Below are 23,040 nucleotides of genomic sequence, written 5' to 3' on the forward strand. Positions count from 1 at the left end.
AAATCAAATTTAAACTTTAATTATAAAAAATAGGTGGGTTAAGAGAACTAGATTTAGATCCTTTGAGTTAAATTTGAGATTCAAGTATTGGTGAATGGAAAAGAATAATAAGAATTAAATAAAAATAGTATTAATAAAATTAGAATAATCCAAAATAAATCAAACATTTTTTTGTTCTGAAATAAGTCAAACTTAAAATTATATATTAGTAATAAGCTGAAAACAAGACACTGTGCTTTCTCTCTCACACTCATTAATTATTATTATTTTGGGATGGGGATGTCAAATTAATAGTTAACAAATAATAATTAATAATAATGAATCCGAGTAAGAAGGGTTGTTAAGCCGATGAAGTTGTCGTCTTTTAGATTATTAGGGTTTTTATTCTGTTGCAGACACTGGTTGAGAATCACTGTTCAAAAGAATAATGACACCAAATTCTAACCAGATAAGGAGTGTGGAATTTCGAAGCTTCATTTCTTTTACTTGATACCCTTTTCCTTTCTCTCTCTTCTCTTATTCTCATTGTTTAGTTACCTATCGTCGTCGATCAAAGTCAATGGCCACTCTCGCTCCATTTTTTATTTGATTTTTTTTGGCTCTCACAGTCCTCCGAAAAGGGTTATTTTATTTTGATGTGAAATTTTGTAATTTGTGAAAAAGAAAGATCTTTTAGATCGATTTGATGATGGGTCATGCTTGGGAGTTGTTAATTGATGTAAGGGCCAATTGAAGTTTGGAGGGTGATTTGTTAGTAAAATGGGGGATCAGGGTGTTTTAGGTGCTAATGTTGGAAGAGAGGAGGAGGAAGATGAGTTTTGCAGTTGTTGTGGAGATGAAGACGAGGAAGCGTGGAAAGAGACTGAGGAGGCTGTGGTGGAAGGGTTGAAGGACGAGCTTGATGAATTTTCGGTGAAAATGTTCTTCAAGGGGTTGTCAATGGCTGGGGTTGAAAAATCAAGTTCTGGGTTTTCTGGAATTGGAGTTGTCATGGAAAGGTCACCAGGGCTTCCTGCTATAAGGGTGCAGAAAAAACTTGACTTTTGTGCGGAGGAATCTGTGGTTGACTATTTGGCACTCTTGGATGGCTTGCTGGAAGCTGAGCGGAAAAAGATCCGCAGGGTTTATGCTTTTACAGATTCTGAGTCGTTGCATGATCAGGTTAGCATTTCAGTGTTTGATTTTAACATTTGTATGCAGGTTAGCATTTCAGTGTTTGATTTTAACATTTGTATGTTTTATGATATGATTATGGCCTCTTCATAAATTGATGAAGATCTAGAAACCATGGGATGCAAAATTGGAAATCACTTGTACGAAATATGTACACCTATTTGCCGTGTGTCTCTGTTGAAGTATCCTCTCGTTTATTTTCCCATAAATTCATTCAATTCTCTAGGCATGCTATGCCTCTGTGTTCGTGTTCCTTTTGTGGATGAACACTGAAATAAGAATTATTGTTGTGCTTACCTTAGGTCTTGCGCTATTGTTGGGTTTGCACAAACATCAGATGGTGTTTTCATTTCTTAATTTTTATTTTCATACTGTACCTGACATGTCTGTTGTTTCTTTCTTATTATCTTTTGTTTGTTTGGTTGTCCTTTTTGTTTTTGTTTCTTTAGCCTGTGTATAGGAAAGTTTAGAGGTATGCGTTTTAGCAGGCACACCGTGATTCCAGTCAAACAGCAAATACTATGATTCAATTTGACCTGCAATTTACTTTTTTCTATTACAGCTGAAAAATATGACTTTAATACTTTTCATGCATCTGTAGGACTTTTTCTTGAGTATAATTGGGGGAGCTTTGTGGACTAGGAGGATTGAGTTTACCAGTTAGATATTTAAAATATCCTACATACTAAATTTGTTTGAAAAACATTGATTGACATTACTTTGATTTGTGCCACTAACCTCTTATGGTTCTTTAATGCATTTTGGTGGGTACTTCCAGATCACTTGTCTTTAACTATCCTTCCGTTTGAATGTGAATATTTTGACAGATAACATTTGGGGGAAAAATGGACATGCCTCTTTTGATGGCATTGAGAGAAAGGATTCTGGAACTTGCCAATAATTTTGAAGATTTCGTTTTAAAGCTTATACCCTCTACTGATCTTGAGCAGCCACTGCATTTGGCCAAAGTAGCTATTGGCCTTGTCACATTCCCCGTAAATGGTGAGAGATTGCTTAAGAACTGTTCTATTTGCTGTGATGACAAGCCAGTGCTAATTATGATTACCCTGAAATGTTCACACACATTCTGTTCACATTGCTTGAGGGCCTATGCTGATGGTAAAGTACAATCATCTCAAGTTCCTATAAGATGCCCTCAACCAGGGTGCAAGTATTGCATCTCTGCAACTGAGTGCCGGTCTTTTCTTCCATTCACCTCCTTTGAATCACTGGAGAAAGCCCTTTCCCAAGCAAATATTGACCATTCAGATAGAATTTATTGTCCATTTCCAAATTGTTCCGTTCTCCTTGATTCTCATGAATGCTTATCAGCTACTGCAAGTTCATCTAGTCAGTCTGACAATTCCTGTATCGAGTGTCCTGTTTGTAAGAGGTTTATCTGTGTGGAGTGTAAGGTTCCTTGGCATTCTTCTATGAGTTGTGTAGAATTCCAGAATCTGCCAGAGGAGGAGAGGGATGCTTCTGACATTACCTTGCACCGTCTTGCTCAAAATAAGAGGTGGAAGCGTTGTCAGCAATGTCATACAATGATTGAACTTACTCAAGGCTGTTACCACATGTCGTGCTGGTAAGATACAAAAATGTTGATTATTTCTATTGCAAACCAGAATTCTACTTAGATGTATGCTGTCAAACTATTGTGTTGAAAGTAGAGCAATATATTATAGAAATTTGCATGTTAAGATGTGAGGGAGGGATCTGCCTATTTAAAACAGTGTTGTATGCAAGTTCTGTTTCTTTCCTTGTTTGTTAATGGTGTCTCATTTCTCTTTTATGATTATGCATGAGGAAGTTTTGTGCACTAAAAAGGTAAAATGAAACTGTCTGTAGTCTCTAGGCCTTACTTAATTTTCAGTTCAGTGTTAGAAGATTTGAAATCTGAATGCATTGTAACTTTAAACTAAATAAAGAGTGACAATTGTTTAAGTGACAATTTTTAGACTCAGGAGAGAGAGTTTGGTTGATGATATGATCCCGCTGAATATAATTATTTGGCCTGAACATATTTATATTAGTTCCGTATGTGTGTCTGTGCAGTTTAGTCACCTAAGTATTTGTTTCAGATTGCCCAATAGTCTATTCAATTTAATCTATGATCTGATGCTGCAGAATCAAACTGATCTGGTTCTCTTGGTAACAAGTAGACAATGGATGCTTGAATCGTATATATTTTGTGAGCATATTTTAGAATGCTAAATTTCTCTTTCCTCGTTTATATATAAAATCCGAATAGTTTTAAAACAATTGAAGCAAAAAACTAAAACGTAATTGTCTCTGCATAATATGTAACGAATCTGTTGAAACAGTAAAAATGCAGTTGATATGATAAATGGCTAATTGGTTGTGCCATATGGCAGGGAGGGATATGAGCAGTTTGTTTTAAATTATATAAATATATAAATTAATCTTTTACTATCTGTTTCTTGGCATGTTTAATATTTTTTTGAAAATTATAAAATATGAAATGGCTAGCACAAGTAACAAATATTCCTACATGAATTTGTAATTGGGAAGGGATCAGCCCTGGGTGCAGAGGTGAGTCAGGTTTTAGGATTGGGAAACAGTTTTTTAATTCAAAAAACCAATGAAGGCTTTTTCAAAGCAAAGCTTAAATCTGCTTGAATTTGTAATAGGATTTGTTCCAAGATAATCTTCTATTTGGTTACATTGATTTTAGAAGTTTTATTGGAGACTAGTAGTAACATGTGGTTTTGTGATGGCCTGTGATCAGAGTTGTAAGTTTTATTTTTAAGGCTTAATAAACAGTATGTTCTAAGAAAAGGGACATGCAGGCTCAGGACTATAAATTGAATCATATATGATTAAGATTCCTAATTCAAACGCTGGTAGGCTGGATGAAACTAAGCCAATTGATTCTAAAGTATCTATGCATCATAGGATAATTAGATGTTGAACACACTTCTAAAACTGGGGTTAGGTGGGGCCAAAATTGAGGAAAATATTTCAGTTCTGGGTATTCCTCCTGCCTACTGAGCACTTATAACAAGGAAAGAAGTGAAGAAGTGAAGCATAGAACACTTAGTAGTCAATAATCTTGCCCTTTAAGCACTTAATTCTCTATCGAATTTACGAGGTCAAACATATCAAATTAATATTTTCAATCACCCAAAATTGCTGAAGGATAATTGTATTGGTATAGTATTTTTTATTGTTTAATAAGAGGCAGTGAGATAACAACATAATATAAAGGGTCGCTTTTAAAATCCAAAATGGAATGAAATCAGTTAAATTACATCAATCCTTGACTGTTACACTGAACCTCTATCTCTGTTGAATGAAAACCTTGGAAAAACCAGTGGACTTTCTGCTCAAAAGGGGATGAAATTGGACCTTCTCCTTGGCTTTTTTGGAGGATATATTTCTAGATCTTTCCTCCATTATGTAGCTCATCACATTCAACAGTGGGCTGTCAGTTGTCCACTTTTGTTTACTTTTAATGATTAACCTAATCCACTTCATTCAAAAGGTGGTAGTTGGATAAAATGTTTGAAGGGTGGTACTGTTGATGATCCCCAAAAATTAGATGTTGGATATTAATTTGAATCTGGTGCAAATCAATGAAGTAAACTACTACTAATATATCAATTGGGTATTTCTGTAAGGATATACTCTGTTTACCCAGGTCAATTCTTGACCAGTAAAATGGCCTCACATCACAGCTCAGGCATACATCAAATGATGTTCAAATCATTCATTGCTCCATTTTCCATGGAACATTCCATATTGTTACTAAATTATTAATTTGACATCAAGTTCCATATTCGATATTAATAGGACTATTTTTTTATTAGTACTAGTATCTTCTTTCATATTATCAGTATATATTTCTTAAGTTTTGATCCATTTTCTTTCATTTTATTAGATTCTTTTTCTGTTATTTCTTGTTCAATCGATTGATGTGTTTGTTTCTGTTGCCAACTTTGTTCTTAGATCTAAAATATGTTGTATGTTTAGGTTAATGATGATATGATAGATTGGTGAAAACTTTAGAAGTCTGGTTGAATTTGATCAGCTCTGTTCCTAGAGGAATGAACTCTATTATAGCTTAAGCTTTTCTAATAGTTTTCTACACTCTTGTCTTCATTTCAGGTGTGGTCACCAGTTCTGCTACTCTTGTGGTGCGGAGTACCGAGAAGGGCAACAAACATGCCAGTGTGCATATTGGGATGAAAATAACTCAGAAGACTCAGTGGCACACTCTCTTCAAGAATCAGAACAATGGGCATGGGAGACATTCAACTCTCTCTCCATGATCGTGGATGCATACTCAGACCAGGAACGATCCCAGCTTGCGCTTATTCAGAGGTTTCTAGCCGGGGGTTTCAGTCTCAGTGACCACAATCCTTACCAGTCTCCTCCTCGCTGTACAGATTCCTATGTAGACCCCATGAAGGATCTGCATCAACTTCCATGGCTAGAGAGATTTGTGTCTGTCATAAGTGACAACTACTATGAAGATTACATTCAATGAAAACTCTGATGGATCATACACTTCTCTACCTAATAACTTCATCAACTTTCAATATCAACCAAAGTTTTCAGAGGTTGCAGAATGAGTTTGTCACACTCTCCACTTTTCATCCAGACCTGTAGCAACATTTACATCATGGAATTTCTATATGTTCCCCCGCTTGGATATCATCTTGGTCAAGAATCTGTTCATTTAATCAAAGAAAAAAAAAAGGAAACGGGACTCAAACATTTTGCTTCTTTTTTTACTGGGAAGAATACAGTGTTAGTCGACTAAAAAATATTCTAGATTTTTATTTTGGTCACACCCTTTTCCTTATTATTGAAAAGAATCTTAAATTACTTGGTTGGATTTTATAGTTAAACAAACTTTTTTAGTCTTTCGCATAAAAATTGTAGTTCTCATTATTTTTTATCTTTTTCAATTTTTATAACTTTGACAACAGTAACAGAATGATATTAGAGAAGACATACATAAAGATTAAAAAAAATCAAAACGGATAATTTTTAAATAGAAGCACTAAAAGTAAAAATTATATGACTAAAACGACCTAATGAAAAATTAAACTTAGAAAGAAAAACTTATTCATGTAAATCGTTTCTTAATCGTAGATAATTCAAATAGATGCTACCTAGTACTTAAAAGTTCCATTCCATTTTGTTGTCTAAAAAATGTTGCTTACTACATGTGAGTTATGTTTTAAGAAACACAGAAAGTCACCATTTTACAATTAAAGCTTGAAACACAACATGTTCTTAAAACTTCCAACACACCCACATTGTTTTCACCAAAATTCACGAGATGGGAAAAAGTCCGCAACAATTTTTCCACCACTTTTAAAAGTTTGAATAGCACATGCACGTTTTTAGCCTATCCTATTTTTAAAGATTAAAGCTAGCACGTGATAAATTGGAGAAAAATTACTTGGAAAATGGTTGCATTGAATCACAGAAAAACTCAATCCAAAAAAACTTGTTTAGGCACATGACACTAAATTACTAAAGACAAAACCTCCCTGAGTTTTTTGTTTCAGCAACAACACAGGTAGTTTCTTTCGTCTTTAGTTTTATCAGTGGATGCACTATAGTGATGTTGAATCTTTCCTAACACACTCATGTTGAAACACACTCATAGTTGACCCGTTGAAGAGACCAGTTCAACAATTTAATTATCATTGTGTTTATATATTTGTAAAACATTCTTTTAATTTTGTAAGTACAACTCTATTTGTCAATTGAGCATTTATGATTAGCAGCACAAATTTTTACAACCAAACATAAGACACCACATTAAACGTTAAAGAAAAAAAAACTTGGAAAAAATAGAAACTGCAAATTCTTTTTGAAAATTTTGACTAACAATCACGCCTAATCCTGTGGACCAAACTTAGTGTACATTTCATTTATAGTTTCCAATTTCGAGTTTGACTCGTGTATCCCTTCTTTGAGTTCCTTTTTATATGTATATCGGATTTTGTGTTTAAAAATGTTCTTACAACAAGGATCAAGAACACTAGAATTAGGTTGACAAGATTAACTCATACAAATCTTCCGAACTTTGGGCTGGACTCTCTGTTTCTTCTTGGGCTGGATACTCTAAGTTTCTCCTCACATTGAGTGTTCTAGGCTTATCCTCAAGGTAGATACTCTCGGCTTCTCTTTCGGCTAGGTGCTCTCGGCTTCTCCTTCACACAAATGGGGGTGTACCTGCAAGTCGCTCTGATGCCAAAGTCAGAAATGATGTAATGTTCATCTGATAAAAATCACTCTTACTTATCTCTTACGTTGACCTCCTATTTATAGGGTTTCTTTAATGGGTTTTTCACTTTACCTTTGGACTTTCTTTCTACACCATTTTATTATTTACGCACCCCCTAATGCAAGTTTCTATTTAATTGGACCCTATTATAATAATATTAATATTTTATTTTATTCTTTTATGTATAACCTCTCGGTTATGTCTATTATTTAGCTTTCGGCCTAACCTCTCAGTTTTAGCCTACCAGTACAAAAAATATTACTAAAAAGTGATTTTATACAAGTATTAAAGAAATGCTTTTACTAAATTTTTATCTATTAACGTTCACAAATATCTTTAATGTATGAGAAATACTTTTATTCTCTTTTTAACTTCCTTCCTTACACTTTACATTGGCACATTTAAAAAAAGTGTCTGGAGCCAATTATATTTTACAAAAATAATGATATATAAAATAATAATTATTCAGAATGATCCTTAATGAATACTTCATATATATTAAGAATGAATAAATAATTAATTAGAGGAATGAATACTGTTAAAAAGATATATTTCATAGTATTGGTAATATTGAAGATTAACTTTTGAATTGTAGAACAAGAATTTAGTTGCTTCAAACAAACTTAACTTTAATATGTGTTGGGTTATGAATTAAATAAATTAGACCAATTGGAATTAAGATGTTGAAGAAATGATCTGATGTTAATAATGAGGAGAAGTTGCTTGCCATGTTATTGGAAGACCGGTCCTGAAGAATTAGATCCACTAATGATGGTGACAGAAGTGAGATGGTTTAGTATTAATTAGATTTTGAAAAGATAAGATAAGAAAGTGCGATTTATGTGGTGGGTCTAGCGTTTTTGTTAAGGCATGGAAATGGAAATTGTGGGGTGTTTAAAAGAAAATAACATTGGGTGTGTTGAGTAAGAAGTCAAAGGATTTGAAATGAATGGATTAAAGAATGTTGACGTTGAAACCGCGTCCAACGTAGGAAACGTGGCGGAAACATGATAAGACCCAACCAACTACTCCGTTTTCAATCACCCCTTTTTCTTCTTTTTCCACTCATTTTTCACGTCATCTCACGTGAAATGTTGAAATTTACAAAATATCAAAATAATTATAATGTATTAATTATATTTGTTCTTGTTAGGGAGATAAAATCTAGAGAATTTTGAAGTCTTTCTCTTTTCTTTTTTTTTCGGGTAGGTTGTCAGAGTTTCACTGGAATCATTTTCGCCTTCGTGCTACTCTTTTGGCTCTTAATTTCAGGCGAATGTCAAATGGAAAAGGTACTACTCCGATGTTCAAGTCAACAAAGGGTGTTCGACACTCGGGTAGGTGTACAGTAATAATGACGTACCTTGTTCTTTTAGAATGTGTGTTATTTAGTGTGTTATTTATATTATTTTAATAAATTTACCTCATTAAACTGATTAGTGATTAGTGGAATAGATACACTTATAATTATATTAACTAATTTTTAATAATAATTTAACTTTACTTTGATTTGAGCGTTAATAGTTATATGTGTTAATAGAGTAAACCGTCTGTGACCCATAACAGTTCGTTTATATTAATAACCGAGTTTTTCTCTTTTCAATTTTTTTGATTGATATATGGAGCGTAGTGAAGTTACGTAGTCATGAAATATTTGTCTTCCTCTCTCTCGTATGGAAGCAATGAAATGTGGTGTGTTCCCATGTCATTGGTGGCAGTTACGGGACTCCTTATTATCAGAACCGAATACTGAAATATAATTCATGAATTCCCATAATCTGGTTTTTCTTCCCAAGACAATCAAAGCTAAACTACGAATTTCAAAGTTATTTACTAAAATGCTTCTCACCTACAATATCTTTTGTTCCATTATAATATACTACCATCACATACTTAAATAAAAACAAATACAATAAGTATCAATAACGTTAGAAACTTTTAAAACTTTTAATATAATATTAAATTTAATTGGCATAATTATAAACATATAACTTAAACTATCAAATATCTAAAAATAACTTATATTCAATAAATAACTTATATTCAATACAATTCATAAAAAAAATTTACTATGACACATATATAGACATTTTATTCTATTTTCACAAGATATTTGTGTTTTTAGAGATATGCAACTTTTATATTACTTTTATTGTGTTATTTCTTCACACAGTAAATATAGGAATTGAGTCCTCTCATATGTCAAGGTAAATCCATATGATTTGTAAAATCAATAATATTTTCTCTATGAATCTTCTCTCTACTCTTACCACCTGATAATTATCGTTTCTATCAATATAGAGCAACGAGATAAATCTCTAATTAAATACGCATTCTAAATATCTCAACATAATATTCTTTTTCTTGAAAATAATTATATTTATAGCATACATCATTCACACAACCTACATTTCATATAATTTACTACTCTACTAAGAAGCTAATCATGCATTATAGAAAATCAATGTTATAACTTTTATATGAAAAAATATTTTCAACATAGAAATCAAAACACAAATAATAGAATTTTAGAATTAAGCATTTTTTTTACCTAGCTACCAAACCATTGAGACCAAATTCGTCCGACGAATATGGTTTGTCCAACCACTAATGCTATTGGGTTTTCTAATTTTTGAATTTGATCCAAATAGTTTGTATAATTATGAAATTAGTTCAGATAACTTAAAAGGGTTTCCCAAATCCTTTTATACTTGTTCTTGAATATTAATACCCCATTCAAATCATTAGATCCTAATTAGATTTTTATGATTACTGAGATAAATATACATGATCAACAATTTGAACACATATCTATAACCCTAAAATTAACACACATACTAATCTTAGAGTCACAAACACCACATGCAAAACACTTTTGTTTAAGTAAAGAGTAAATAAAAAAAAACTTATTATAAAAAAGTATAATTAAAAAGATATACTATGTCCAAAAGTAAATTTGATTGTCAATCTAATGAATTGAGAAAAGATGAAGTCAAATTTTTAAATAGAAAATAATTTCGTTAAAAAAAGATTGTGATTATTTTAAAATAAAATATATTTTTTATTTAAAAGATTTTTTGACTTTAATAATAAATATTTATATAATCATTTTAACTATACTATTTATATTCTAATTTCTTCGTATTCGAGTTACATTAAAATAATAAAATTAATAGAGTTCTCACGTATGTTTTAGGAATGAAGACGAGCAATAATTTATAAACTTATATTTTGGATGATGAGAAAAGGATAAAGAATTGAAAAAAAAATGTAGATAAAAGTAAAAGTATATTTGATGGTGGATAATGGTTTGTGATGATGATTATGGGAGCACCAGATTTGTGCATTGTGAACGAAACTGAAAGGGAAAGAAGAGGAGCAGAGTGCAGAGAAAGACAGAGGATGGTGGGGCTGAAGTTGGTGGTAGCGTGAGTGGGGACAGACAATGCAGCATAGCATAGCATAGCATAGCACAGCACTGCACTGTTGGTATTTGGATTTTCAAGTTTTATTTTACCAGTTTTGAGACACAGAAACCAACCCCACTGACCACACTTTCAAAACATTAACTCATGATAGCAGTAGTAACAGATGTAGCAGCAACCAGATTATTATTGTCATCATCATCGTGTCGTGCCCCTTTCTCCTTAAAGCCAAAACAACCCATTCCCCAATGCACACACTCATTCACACTCAATAATACTAATATCTTTTGTCCTTTTCCTTCATCATTTTTCAGATTACCCCAACTTAACTTTCATAACCCTGACACAACCATCTTACGTACCCTTTCTCCTAATCTCTACTTTTGTTTTTTTCCCTCACACCCACTGTTCTTTTTTTCTTTTTTCACTATTTCAAATTTCGTAACAAAATATGCAACTTTTCATTTACCTTTACCCACCAGGAATATTTCTAAACAAAGTAAATAAGTTTTTTTTTTTTTTTTTAATTTTCGTTCTTGTTGGGTTGGTGCTTGTTTCTAGATCACAGTCCAACTTCCAATGCTGAGTGGTCCTCAGATGTTGGTGTTTGGTTTGACGTTGTTTTATGAGTATTCCCATTTACCCACTCTCTTTTGGATAACGAGTTGGTCTTCCATTGAATCAGGGTCTGACCATGAATACCACTAATGTACTGCACTCTTCTTCCATACATTTCTTTATGTTTTTCACACATCTCATGTTACGGCAAATTTTCAAGTTACCCCATTACAACAAAACTCAATGCTTCTGTCAAACTTCAACAACATGCATATTCAACGGACAATGTTACTTTGATAATGGGATACGCACAAAGATGTCACTTTTTAATCACACAATATCATTTTTAATCTGATCTAAATCTATAATAATTTTTTATTAATCAAAATTATTAACTTCTGCGTAAAAGAAAACAACTAGTTCAAAGAAAGTTTGTAAAGTCCTAATTTACTTCTAGAGATCCTGAGACAAATATAACATTATACTATCAACTTAAACTAGAGAGATCATCTTAGAAGTGGGGATCATAGAGAAAAAATATCATGTGTGCAATACAAAGAGAATCAAGAATCTGAGAAAAAAAAAATAATTTGATCAGTTCAAATTGTCGTAGACTCTGCTATGTATTTAGTTGCAACTTCTAATTGAAGAAAAAATATGTAAAAGAAAGTGAAAATGTCAGTGTGAAGTTAGAAATATGTACAAATAAGATTCGTAATATTAGTGTGAACTAATATTTTTATTTATTGTAATTATGTGTGTAGGAGCATATTAGAGTCATATAATTTCCCATGTAAAGTGATTTAAAGTTTTGATTGCATGCAGAATTGAGTGCAGTTGTATTTGTGGATGAAATGGGGCATTGATGCAGTTGTTGTGGGTATATGATGGGTAGGGCAGTAGAGAAAGGAGAAAGTGTCCGTGTCTGTGAGAGTGTGTAGGGCAGTGTCCCTTGGAGGGAAGGGAAAGTAGCTAAGTGATTCTGAAGTGTCAGAGTCTACTTGGCAAACACATGGTGACGTTAATGCCCAACAACACATGCACATTGGACAGTGGTAGTACTATATATTACTGCTTCACCCATCTTTCTAACACCTTATTCTAACCATCCACCAATTCATCATATCAACTTTACTACCTTTCACTCTATATTATTAAAACCTTTTTTTATTTTACATGCTTTTAGTATCATTAGAATATTTCTATACTGCTATTATATTTCTATATAATAGTTTAAATTTGATTGACTAGAGTAATTGATTATTTTCAGTTTAATTTGTAATAAAGTTAAATTATTCTAAAATAGTTTATATTTATTTATTATTTTTTATTAATAAAAAATTAGATTTTATTAAATTAATATATTATTTAAAGCAAATGTGATAATATTAATTACACTTCATCAATTATTTTATTTTTTTTCTTATGATGATTGTTTAAAATTATTAGTTATTATATTAATTAAATTAAATATTATTTTATAAATTAAAAAATTATTAATATTTAAAGTAATTTTTATTATTAGTAAAAATTTATAAAATAATTTTTAAATTAGTATTTAAAATTAACTATCAATTTTAACTACTAACTATCTTATATTGTAAAATAATCATTAATTTATAATTAAAAATAAGTTTAAAATCTAAAATAATTAACGTTACATATCAATTTGGAAAATACTATATAAATTTATATTAACAATAAACTAATTTAAATATTAATAATTTTTTAATTTATAAAATATATAATTGAGTAAATATAATGATTAAATATTTTTTTCTCTAAATTTGTTATTATTTAATAATTTTTTAAAATTATTTTTTTTTTATAAAAGTTTTCATGTTAGGCATTATGCAACTTGACGTCTCAGCAAGTTTTTTTTATTAAATTATTTTCTTAATTTCAGCATCTCATTTGATCACTTTTAATTAATTAAAAAAAATTATTAAGAATTTTTATGATTTCATTATATTTTTTTAGACGAAAGAATAAAAGAGATGAGTGTATAATTTCTTTCATTATTTATTAGAAATATTTTAAAATTCTATTTATATTTGTATTTATTGCATTATGGATTGTGTTTTATAAAACTTAGTAATGTATTTTTTATTACTTTCCTAATATGCCTTTTTTATTGATTGAAATTTGTGTAATTCTAATTAACTATTTTGGGATTGACTGAAAATAAAATTAATGAGTATATATTTATAGCATGTTTGCATATCACGATTAATTATGAGTCTTTCACATGAATTTATGGGAGAAGATAACTTTCCAAAATTTATTTAAACCCATATGTGTTCGATTTTATGTTAAAATTTTCAAAACATATCGAAATACTAATTAACTTGATTTTTAAGTATATTTTAACATTTGATTTTTCTATGAAAAAAAATGTTTTTGTCCAAAAAAATTATTCTAATTTATAGTAATTTTAAGTCGTTTGTACATTCAATCACAGATTTTACTATTAATTTCATTTTATAACAAAAGTATCCTCAAAATCAATTTTAATCAATATTATAAATTTTAATGTTCAATTTAAAACTTAAATCTATAGAAGTTAAAATAAAAATTATTATAAAAAAATTTGTTATTCACATACCAATTATTATATATAATTAATTATTACATATAGATTAAGATTGGTATGTAAAGTAAATATTACATACGAATTTTTATATATTGATTTGATTCTATATATAAAGTGAATACGAAATTTTACATACGAATTTTCGATTTTTCATATATAAAGTGAGCAATACAGATAACTTTTGTCACCCATCATTTTATTTTCTCATTTTCCTCTTTATTATCCATATTTTATACCATTTAAATTGTAAGTCACTTTCTAATTGTAAGTCACTTTCTGTGTTGTGCTTCCCTAAATCACCTTAATATGATAAAAACTAATAAAACAAAAATAAAAAAAGTAGCGTAAAGTGGAAAACCCTAGTAAGTTCCTTAAATAAAAAGCTTACCTTCTAGAATGATTTTTTTACCTAAAACCATAGGTCATAGTTGATTTTTGAGTGAATAAAAGATATGAAGTTAGGGATAGTTATTTGAAGTTTTTTGAAATATTGAATTAGATGAAAGAGTGATTATACTCTTTTGGTTCCAAAAAGCATAAAGATGGTGGTGGTGGTGGTGGACTTAAGAAAATAAAAAAGAAAAAGGGAAAAAAGAAGAAAGAATAAAAAGGTAATTGAATAGGAAAGGAGAAAAGGGATAGAATGAGGAGGATATGTGAAGATTTGAATGATTCCATCCCAAATTGAGAAGAGAAGTACAACTAAAATTATACTTTCTCTTTCTTTTCTGTCACAGACAAGTCACAACACAACATTTTTTAGTATTGGGAAAAGATCCAAGATAAAGTTACGAAGACACTGAAAAGGATGCCTCTACCTTCATCTTTCAATTTTAAACACACACAAATGCATATTTTATTCAAACAAATCCCATATATAAAGAAAAACAAATATATATTTAAATTATCTCTTAAGCTATATGTAAATAAATATATATCATGTATTTTTATTTAAAAACTTTGGAAGAATATATATCTGCTAAATTTCTGCAGATTCGACACGTCTATCCACCGATATCTCTTGCTATGAATGGTAGATTCCACCATCAATGTCCAAACACAAGGTAAAGTGCAGATATTAAGTAATTTTGTTGCCATTTTATTCACTTATATTTCATTATTCCTTTTTAATCCAAACACAATAAAAGATTCATCACTTTCTTTTTCATAAATTAAGCACTTACTTTCTTCTAAAATTGGCATAACTATCGATACTTCTACCATTCATTATGCTTGCCATCCCTTTTCAAATTTTCCTATCATATTTATTCCAAGTAACCAAAATTTTGCTCTCTCCTTTAATGTGCTTTCTCATGCTGCTGTATTTAAACATCACGTCTCATATATACTTTTCAGTCCCCATTAGCCAAAAAAAAAACACTGTAACTTATTAAATTGTTGTTATTATACACTAGTTTATAACTTTTAACTGATATAACAGGAACCAATGAATTGAGTATTGGATTGTAAATTTGTGAATACATTAAGAATGTTATTGAAAGGAATTGTTGTAGTAATTGTAAGTAAATGGGAATGGAAGAAAAGGGTGTGGTGGAAAGAATAGAGAGAAAAAAAATGGAGGAGAGTGGGGACAAAGAATTATAGAAAGAAAGAAAAAAAGGGTGGATGAAGGTGAAAGAGTAAGAAGAAAAAGAAGAGAGAGAGAATTGAGGAAGCATCCTATTCCCATAATGGAGCAGAGGAGTGGTACAAGAAACAATGATGCCAAAACTTTATCCTTTGCCCATGCCATCATGCTTTTTTCTCTCTCACTTTCCTTTTTACTCTCTTGCATTCATTCACTTTATCAGGATTTTAGCTCTGTCTCCACTTTTAAGACTTTTGCTGCCTCTTCAACCCAAAATAATCAACTCCTCTTCCCCACTTCACACCCATCACTACTTTTTATTCAAACAATTTTACCATTTATCAATAATCAGGTAAGGGAAAAAGAACATGTATATCAACAAAAGAATTCTACATTCTATTTTTTTTTTCTCTAAGTTTGTGTTTAATTCTACAATGAAAGAAAACCTATGTAAGGAAGTGTGCTAAGAGAGATTGACATGCACACTAGCATCCATGCTAGAGTCACAAATAGGGCAATTCCGTACAGTGGACCCACACATCGTGCAGAGGCAAAGATGCCTGCATGGTAACAACAGCACCACCGACTCCCTCGCTCCGCAGCTCCTACACAGCCTCGCGCCACCGCCCGACGCCGCCGTGTCCTCGCAGCCCTCCACGGCGTCGTTGCTCCCACAGCTTGACTGCGCGTCGTCCGCCACGGCCGCGCGTTCCTCTCCGGCGTGCGCCAAAACTTGCTCCAGATTGGTTCGTAGGTAGTTGGCAGTGGTTTCGTTGGTTTGTGCAAGGTCCCTCCAAATTTGATTCTCCACGGACAAATTTTTCACTCTCTCTTGAAGTGCCCAATTCAACTTTCCCATTCTCTGAATCTCTTCGTCCTTTTCCTTCAGCTTCTTCGCCATTGCTTCTTGAATTGCGCTCGCTAAAATCCTCGATTGCCTCATTTTTTGTCCCTCCAATTCCATCCTCACCTTTTCCGTCTGCTCAATTCCACACCACACATTAATAACGATCCAATCAAACTTTAACAAAAAAAAAATGTGAAGAAAAAATGATTGCTAACACCTTCAAAAACTCTATACTGTTGAATTCTTAACAAGCGAGCAAGACTATTATTTATGAACAAGTTTGAAAAAAATTTGAAATTTTTTGGCTCTTCTGTTCGGTTACTAGCTTATATGAATGGAACGGGATTGAAATGAATGCTGCCATTTTTTTTTTCAGACACTCACACAGTCGGTGTAATACTGTAACTGTTGAACGAAGATTGATCAGTGGAAAAACATGAGTCGTCAAATTTTCGGTTATGCGTTATTGAATGTGTGGAAAAGTTGATGCAGGAAATCAGGGTTCATAAATGAATGGTGACTTGTTTTGAAATTAAAAAAAAAAAAAGAGTGAAAAAACATTGAGGGGGTGGAGAATTAATTACATGTTGTGCAAGGACTCGGTCAATTTCAGATTGTTGATGCTGAAACTGGTAGAGAATCTCTTGGCTGAGAAGAGAAGGCTGTGGAGAGATTTTGTTCTTGTGGTGAGGTGGGAGAGAGGTTAATTCAGAGGTGAAATCTCTTGAACGTTTTCTCTGGAGGGGGAGATTGTAGGTGAGACCACTGTCTGCTTTGTTTGGATCACAGAAGGAGGATTGGTACAGGGACAAGAGAGATTCAGGCATTGCTGCAGGTGGAAGAGGTAAAGGTGAATCCATCTGGGTATTGTAGATGTAATCAAAGTTCAATTGATGATGATGTTGTTGCTGATTGGATTTGATGATTTCCCTGCAGAGACAGCAAGAACATATATAAGAAACCATGAAAGCTTTGAGGTTGGAGAGAAGATAGAAGAAATAAAAAATGATTTTGCAGGTACCTGTTGGTGAGTAACTGAGAAGGCAAGAGATTCATGTAAGTAGCATCAACTGCCATGGTGGTTGTTTAAGGTTGTTGTTTGTGTGAGAGTTTGGCAGTGTGGTGGAGGATGAAGGAGAGAATAAGAAGGATGTGAAGGAGAGCATGCAATAGATGTGGCTAAGTATTAGGGAGAGTGAATGAATGAATGAATGATTCAGGTTTATTTAGCCTTGGTTTTTGTGGGCGTTTTCATCAGATACAAAGTCAAACGCATCTTTTCTAGACACATAAAAGAAAACCAAAAGAAATCAAAATCTGTGCATAATTGTTTAAGGAAGATTAGAAAATAAAAATGTTAAACATGGCTTGTCAGATTTTGGTCTGTCGGATTCACTTTAACGTTTTTTCTACATTCACTCGTTTTAGACATTTCTTTCTAACTTTTTTTTTCCTTTTACCAAGAATCACCATAAATACTCACATCATTCATGCAATAAATAATAATAAAATAATCCCAGCGTTATTATATAATAAATATTAAGTAATGGTTTTTCACATATTTCTAACATAAAAAAAACCACAATTTATACAGTTCCCATCCTTGCACTTTCCTTATGTCACTCTCTCCAATAATACTCATTTTATAAACGCAATTTCCTCATCCAAATCTCTAGGCTATTCTATTTTCTCATAAAATTGCCAAATAAATGTTAAATATGTAAATGTAAATACGATCTTATCTTATAAAAAAAATAGTTATCATATAAATTATTTTAACACTAAGAATAGAATATTACTTTATTTTATAAGTTGTATTTGTTATTTTTAATATTTTTCTCTTCCGTTAATAATTTATTTTTAATATTATAGTTTAAAAAGATACTAATTTACTTAGATATTCTTAATAATTGTATATCTAAATACCAAATAATAAAATTCTTAAATATCTTTTAATTTTTTTTTCAAACTACTATTAATAATTATTAATATGTATAATATAAAACATTGTTTTTTTTTCTTTTACTACCTCTATTTAATTCAAAATTAATATAAAAGTTAGTCTTTTCATTGTATAATAAATATATATACTTTGTTATTAATTCAATTATACAAAATAATAAATATAATTAATTGTGTGATATAAAATAAAAATTCAATGTAATCATGTTCTTTGAATAATATTATTTTAACAAGAAAATACTAACTATTTAGCATAAGATACTATTTATAATATATGAAAAATAAAAGTAGTGTTATTATGTTTATAGAAATTAATATACACATTAGCTTATTGAGTTACATACTCACTAAATGACATAAAATATTCCCTGTTATGTAAATTGTTTTAATTAAGGTTTTATAATTTTACATTAAATTCACTATAATTTAATAGTAATTTATTGATTGATATCACTACCATAATATTTTCTACTTTTAGTACTAAGATCATCATTATATTAATTTATCAGTATGCAATCATTATATAGATAATAATAATAATAGTTTTCGTATTGCTTTAAAAAATATTCATAATTTTTATTACTATTTAATAATATATATTAATGTCATTAGTTTTATATAGAAATCCGTGTAGACTTATTTATATTTATATGTATAAGGATAATTATGTCGGTATTTGTAATGATGTTGTAAAAAATATTATGTGTAAGCATTAATATACTTTCACAAGTATATATTAATATATTTGAATAAATAAAATTTCCTCCATGATATTCTTTGTATTAGTACATTAGCATAAATATAATTAAGACAAACTTATGCATGAATATTTAGTATGCTTGTTGGTAAGTATGGCTATAATTGTATTATTTGTATAATTATATATTATTATACTTTTATATATATATATATATATATATATATATATATATGTGTACTGTAATTATTTTCTTTGACAAATAGTTGTCTAGAAACTAGACACCTTAAATTTTGGAAAATTAAAAACTGACAAAAAAAATTTAAGGTGGCAAAGAATTGGAGAAGATAGAGATGAAACCGAACTTCAAAGTAATATTATCCTGAAACACCAAATAAAATTTCAAAAAAAAAACTATATACTACTATTTTTTAAATATATAAATGAGTAGTACATTATTTGAGTTAAATTCATTTAAAATTACATTTTTAGACCATTTTTTTAATAACTTTGAGAAAAACCGTTTAAACAACATTATCTTTTGGTCTAAGTTTTATGTTTGGTAAGGAAGAAAGAAAGAAGAAGCATGTAGAAGATAAAAAGAAAAGGTAAAAATTAACAAAAAAATTGATTGAAAAGAAATGAAGAAAAAGATATACTGAAAATTAATTTCCTTAAATATTTAAAATTATTATATATAATATAATTAATTATGTTATAGAATATAATTGATAATATTTTTTATGCTATTCTAGACAATTTAAGTGTGAATCAATTAATGCTTTTCACATTTTTTTCTGCATGGGATGTTTCTTTGTGTTTCCTTTTTCCATTCTTTCTCTCTTACCAAACCCATTTAGAAAAATGATGTTTTCTCACTTACAAATTAATTTTGATCGAAAAAATTTAATCAATTAAATATCATTTAAACATGTTTATTCTTATTATTGAATATTTAAAATAAGTGAGTTAAAGAAATAATTTAATGAAAGGGATATAATTGAATGAAGTAATATAAATGAAATAAAAGTGTTTAATAAAAAAGTGAATGGATAATGATGAGATGACAGATGGGTCAAAGCGTGAATGATAGGATGTGGGGAAGGTGCAGGACATGTGGGTGGGGACGCAGGTACGGTCAACAATCAATACTGACTGCTCAACGCTCCCAATGAAACAGTTTCTGACTTTTCTCTGTTTTCTTTCATCTAAGCTCAGTCAATAGTCAATGTTTCATCTTCAATAGACAACTTTTTTTTTTCACTTATTTCTTTGAAATTCTGTGCAAATATTTCTACATTAAACCATTATTGTTTCAAGTAACTTTTTTCTTACCTACTTTCAAATGCTACTTCAAGTTGTCTAAATCCCTATTAATATTAATAAATATTATTATGTAATTAAACAACATATAAAATTGTAAATTATTTTTGTTACAATAACATTAAATGGAATAGTATATTACAATAAGAGTCATACTTTTATGTGAGTTTTTGTATTGGAGAGGTTCTAAAATCAAAGTGTGATTATAAGTTATGCTGTCTTTGAAATAGGAAAAAAATGAAAAAAAAATCCTTAATTTTATTCTATTTAAAAAATAAACAATCAAATAAGTTAATAAGTACTATCATCGAAGCACCAAAGCTTTTTTTCATTACAAATATTTTATGCTTTATATTTGAATTTCGGTGAAATATTAAAAATCAAAAGCAGAAATTAAGATTAGTTTGTGGAGAAAAATACTAATTAAAATTAAATTAAATAATAAAATTTTGTATTCATATCTTGCAAATTGAGAAAAAAAGGAAATTTCTTGTAGTTAATAATATCACACCGAGGTATGGTTACATTTCACCCATGAATTTTGAAATGGGACTAATTTAATTATTATTTTTAATTAACCTACTTGATTGATTAATTTTTTTATTTATTTAAATCTTAATTTATTAGGTAAAAGACTTTTATTCCTAATCATATCCTTAATGATTTAAATTGGTACAAGAAAGAATATACTATAAAAAGAAACATCACATGATTTAGTCTTTTATGATTTACTCAAACAAAAATAAATAAAGAGATTTAATCTTTTTCTATGATTTTTTTATAAGAAAAAGAATATATAAATATGGTTTTTTTTGTTATTAACTAGATCAAGATTTAATTTTTTTTATTTAACCTATTATACTAATGAAAATATTCTTTAAAAATAAATCATAAATTAATCAACTTATTACAACTCATCAACATATTTATTTTCTTTACTAACAATATAAGTAACTCTAAACCTGATTTTCTTTTACATTTATTACTTTTTAATATTTTTCATGAACATGATTTATATAATACTTTAAAGTTGGTAATTTGCAATCAAAGATTATTTTGACATTGTTAAACTCCCTTATTATTAGTAATGAATTGAAACTTTGTTTGCTATATTGTTTATCTTCCTGCCATTTTTTTTTTAATGTGTGAATATTAAAAGATTTTGTTATTTATTTACAAAAAAAATTTATCTTCTCTGAATTATTTTTATTATTTTACAGTGATCATAAAAAACAAAATACTTTTTAATTAACCAATTCTCACCACCCTAAAAAAAGCAAGTAAATTACTTATTTTAATTTAGAATTCAACCATTGTAATTCTAAATAACATGAGAAAGAAACTATTATTTTTTTCTTTCCTGATATTAGGGTTGGAGATTACATATCAACAAAAGATAAAAACATTTCATAGTATATAAGTAAGTACAAATCTCATCTTATAATTTAATTTTGTAAAGTTGAGTTAGACTTAAAATTCACCTCTTAATAGAATATCAGAGTTTATGGGAGAGTTTGTTGTGTTTATAAAATCATCCACCATCATGTAGCACAAGGATTTGGTATTGGATTACAATTTTTCAATTAATATATAGATACTTTTCATCTTTGGCTTTACCTAAAAATGTGCTAGACATAAGATAACCACTCTACTATGGAGAGAATCACTTAGATGTTATAAAAAGAAAGCATAGAATAAGTTCACTTTATAAAGTTATATTTTTTTAATCAAAAGGACATAGTCTTACACATGTTTATTCTCTACCCCCACTTATTTCTGAGTCATATGTTATTAGGTTAGGTCAGTTACCTCTAAAAACAGCCAATTAAGGAGGAAGTTTAACTTCATCACTCTTGAGTTTTCATATTTAAAGTAACTTAACCTAAAACGTACGTTGGAGATAGGCTAACCATAGGGACCACTACGAAAATGACACAAATATTGGTACAATGCAAACAAAACCAACAAATTCATATTTGAACATATACATGCTTAAAGGTTGAAAATCATAGAATTTTAACCAACTTGTATTAGATAAGTTTGATCTAGAGTTTTCATTTCAACATGGTGGTTGAATTTCTACTTCTATGTCTGGAATAAAAAAGACAACAAAATACAACAACAATTTCTTGTCCTATGTATTTATTTAAAAAATAAATAAATATTTATTTTCCATTTTAGAATTCTTAAAGAAAATGAAAACAATAGTATATAAAATGTTAAACTAAATTTAATTTAATTAATATGACTAGACACTTTGAAAATAATATTTTAGAGTCGTTAAAAGTTGAATCCTTCGGAATTTAGAAATTTTTTGGATTAATATGAAGCTGGTATTATCAAACAACGTGCATTTATCCGAATATCATGGTTAAATAATCAATGTTTGAATTGTAAATTAAGATTTAAAAGCAAAATGTTGAAAGTATTGGTCTAAACATGAAAGGGAAATTTCTAAAATATGCAAAAACTACGTGATTGCACATGTCTTTGCACAATCTCTTTTTTCAGCCAAGATGTGATTTGTCTAACATAATTGTCAAAAGCAAGTCACCTTCATTTGCTCAATTGGTCAAAGAGAAAAATATATCATAATGGCAAAG

General features: G+C 29.6%; 2 protein-coding genes across 2 annotated transcripts; one reads left to right on the forward strand and one right to left on the reverse strand.

Annotated features, from left to right (window-relative positions):
• Positions 1-310: 310 nt before the first annotated feature.
• On the forward strand, positions 311-6,078 carry LOC137832065 (E3 ubiquitin-protein ligase RSL1). Its single transcript, XM_068640047.1, has 3 exons — positions 311-1,161; positions 2,001-2,761; positions 5,305-6,078. The coding sequence occupies exons 1-3, from the start codon at positions 760-762 to the stop codon at positions 5,684-5,686; spliced, it is 1,545 nt and encodes a 514-aa protein (XP_068496148.1). The 5' UTR covers positions 311-759; the 3' UTR covers positions 5,687-6,078.
• Positions 6,079-15,922: 9,844 nt separating this feature from the next.
• Positions 15,923-17,788, reverse strand: LOC137832066 (E3 ubiquitin-protein ligase BOI-like). Its single transcript, XM_068640048.1, has 3 exons — positions 17,477-17,788; positions 17,040-17,385; positions 15,923-16,587 (listed from the first exon to the last, which is right to left on the reverse strand). The coding sequence occupies exons 1-3, from the start codon at positions 17,530-17,532 to the stop codon at positions 16,072-16,074; spliced, it is 918 nt and encodes a 305-aa protein (XP_068496149.1). The 5' UTR covers positions 17,533-17,788; the 3' UTR covers positions 15,923-16,071.
• Positions 17,789-23,040: the final 5,252 nt, after the last annotated feature.

Source organism: Phaseolus vulgaris, chromosome 6, assembly GCF_000499845.2.
Source record: "Phaseolus vulgaris cultivar G19833 chromosome 6, P. vulgaris v2.0, whole genome shotgun sequence".
NCBI lineage: Eukaryota > Viridiplantae > Streptophyta > Magnoliopsida > Fabales > Fabaceae > Phaseolus > Phaseolus vulgaris.

What these genes read in the sequence shown, in the direction of transcription:
- LOC137832065 (XM_068640047.1), top strand. Translation starts at nt 760, where the DNA reads ATGGGGGATCAGGGTGTTTTAGGTGCTAATGTTGGAAGAGAGGAGGAG. An exon ending in CTGAGTCGTTGCATGATCAG is followed by an intron (nt 1,162 to 2,000) that starts GTTAGCATTTCA and finishes ATATTTTGACAG; the next exon opens with ATAACATTTGGGGGAAAAAT. An exon ending in TGTTACCACATGTCGTGCTG is followed by an intron (nt 2,762 to 5,304) that starts GTAAGATACAAA and finishes TCTTCATTTCAG; the next exon opens with GTGTGGTCACCAGTTCTGCT.
- LOC137832066 (XM_068640048.1), bottom strand. Translation starts at nt 17,532, where the DNA reads ATGGCAGTTGATGCTACTTACATGAATCTCTTGCCTTCTCAGTTACTC. An exon ending in TCTCAGTTACTCACCAACAG is followed by an intron (nt 17,386 to 17,476) that starts GTACCTGCAAAA and finishes CTGTCTCTGCAG; the next exon opens with GGAAATCATCAAATCCAATC. An exon ending in ACCGAGTCCTTGCACAACAT is followed by an intron (nt 16,588 to 17,039) that starts GTAATTAATTCT and finishes GGAATTGAGCAG; the next exon opens with ACGGAAAAGGTGAGGATGGA.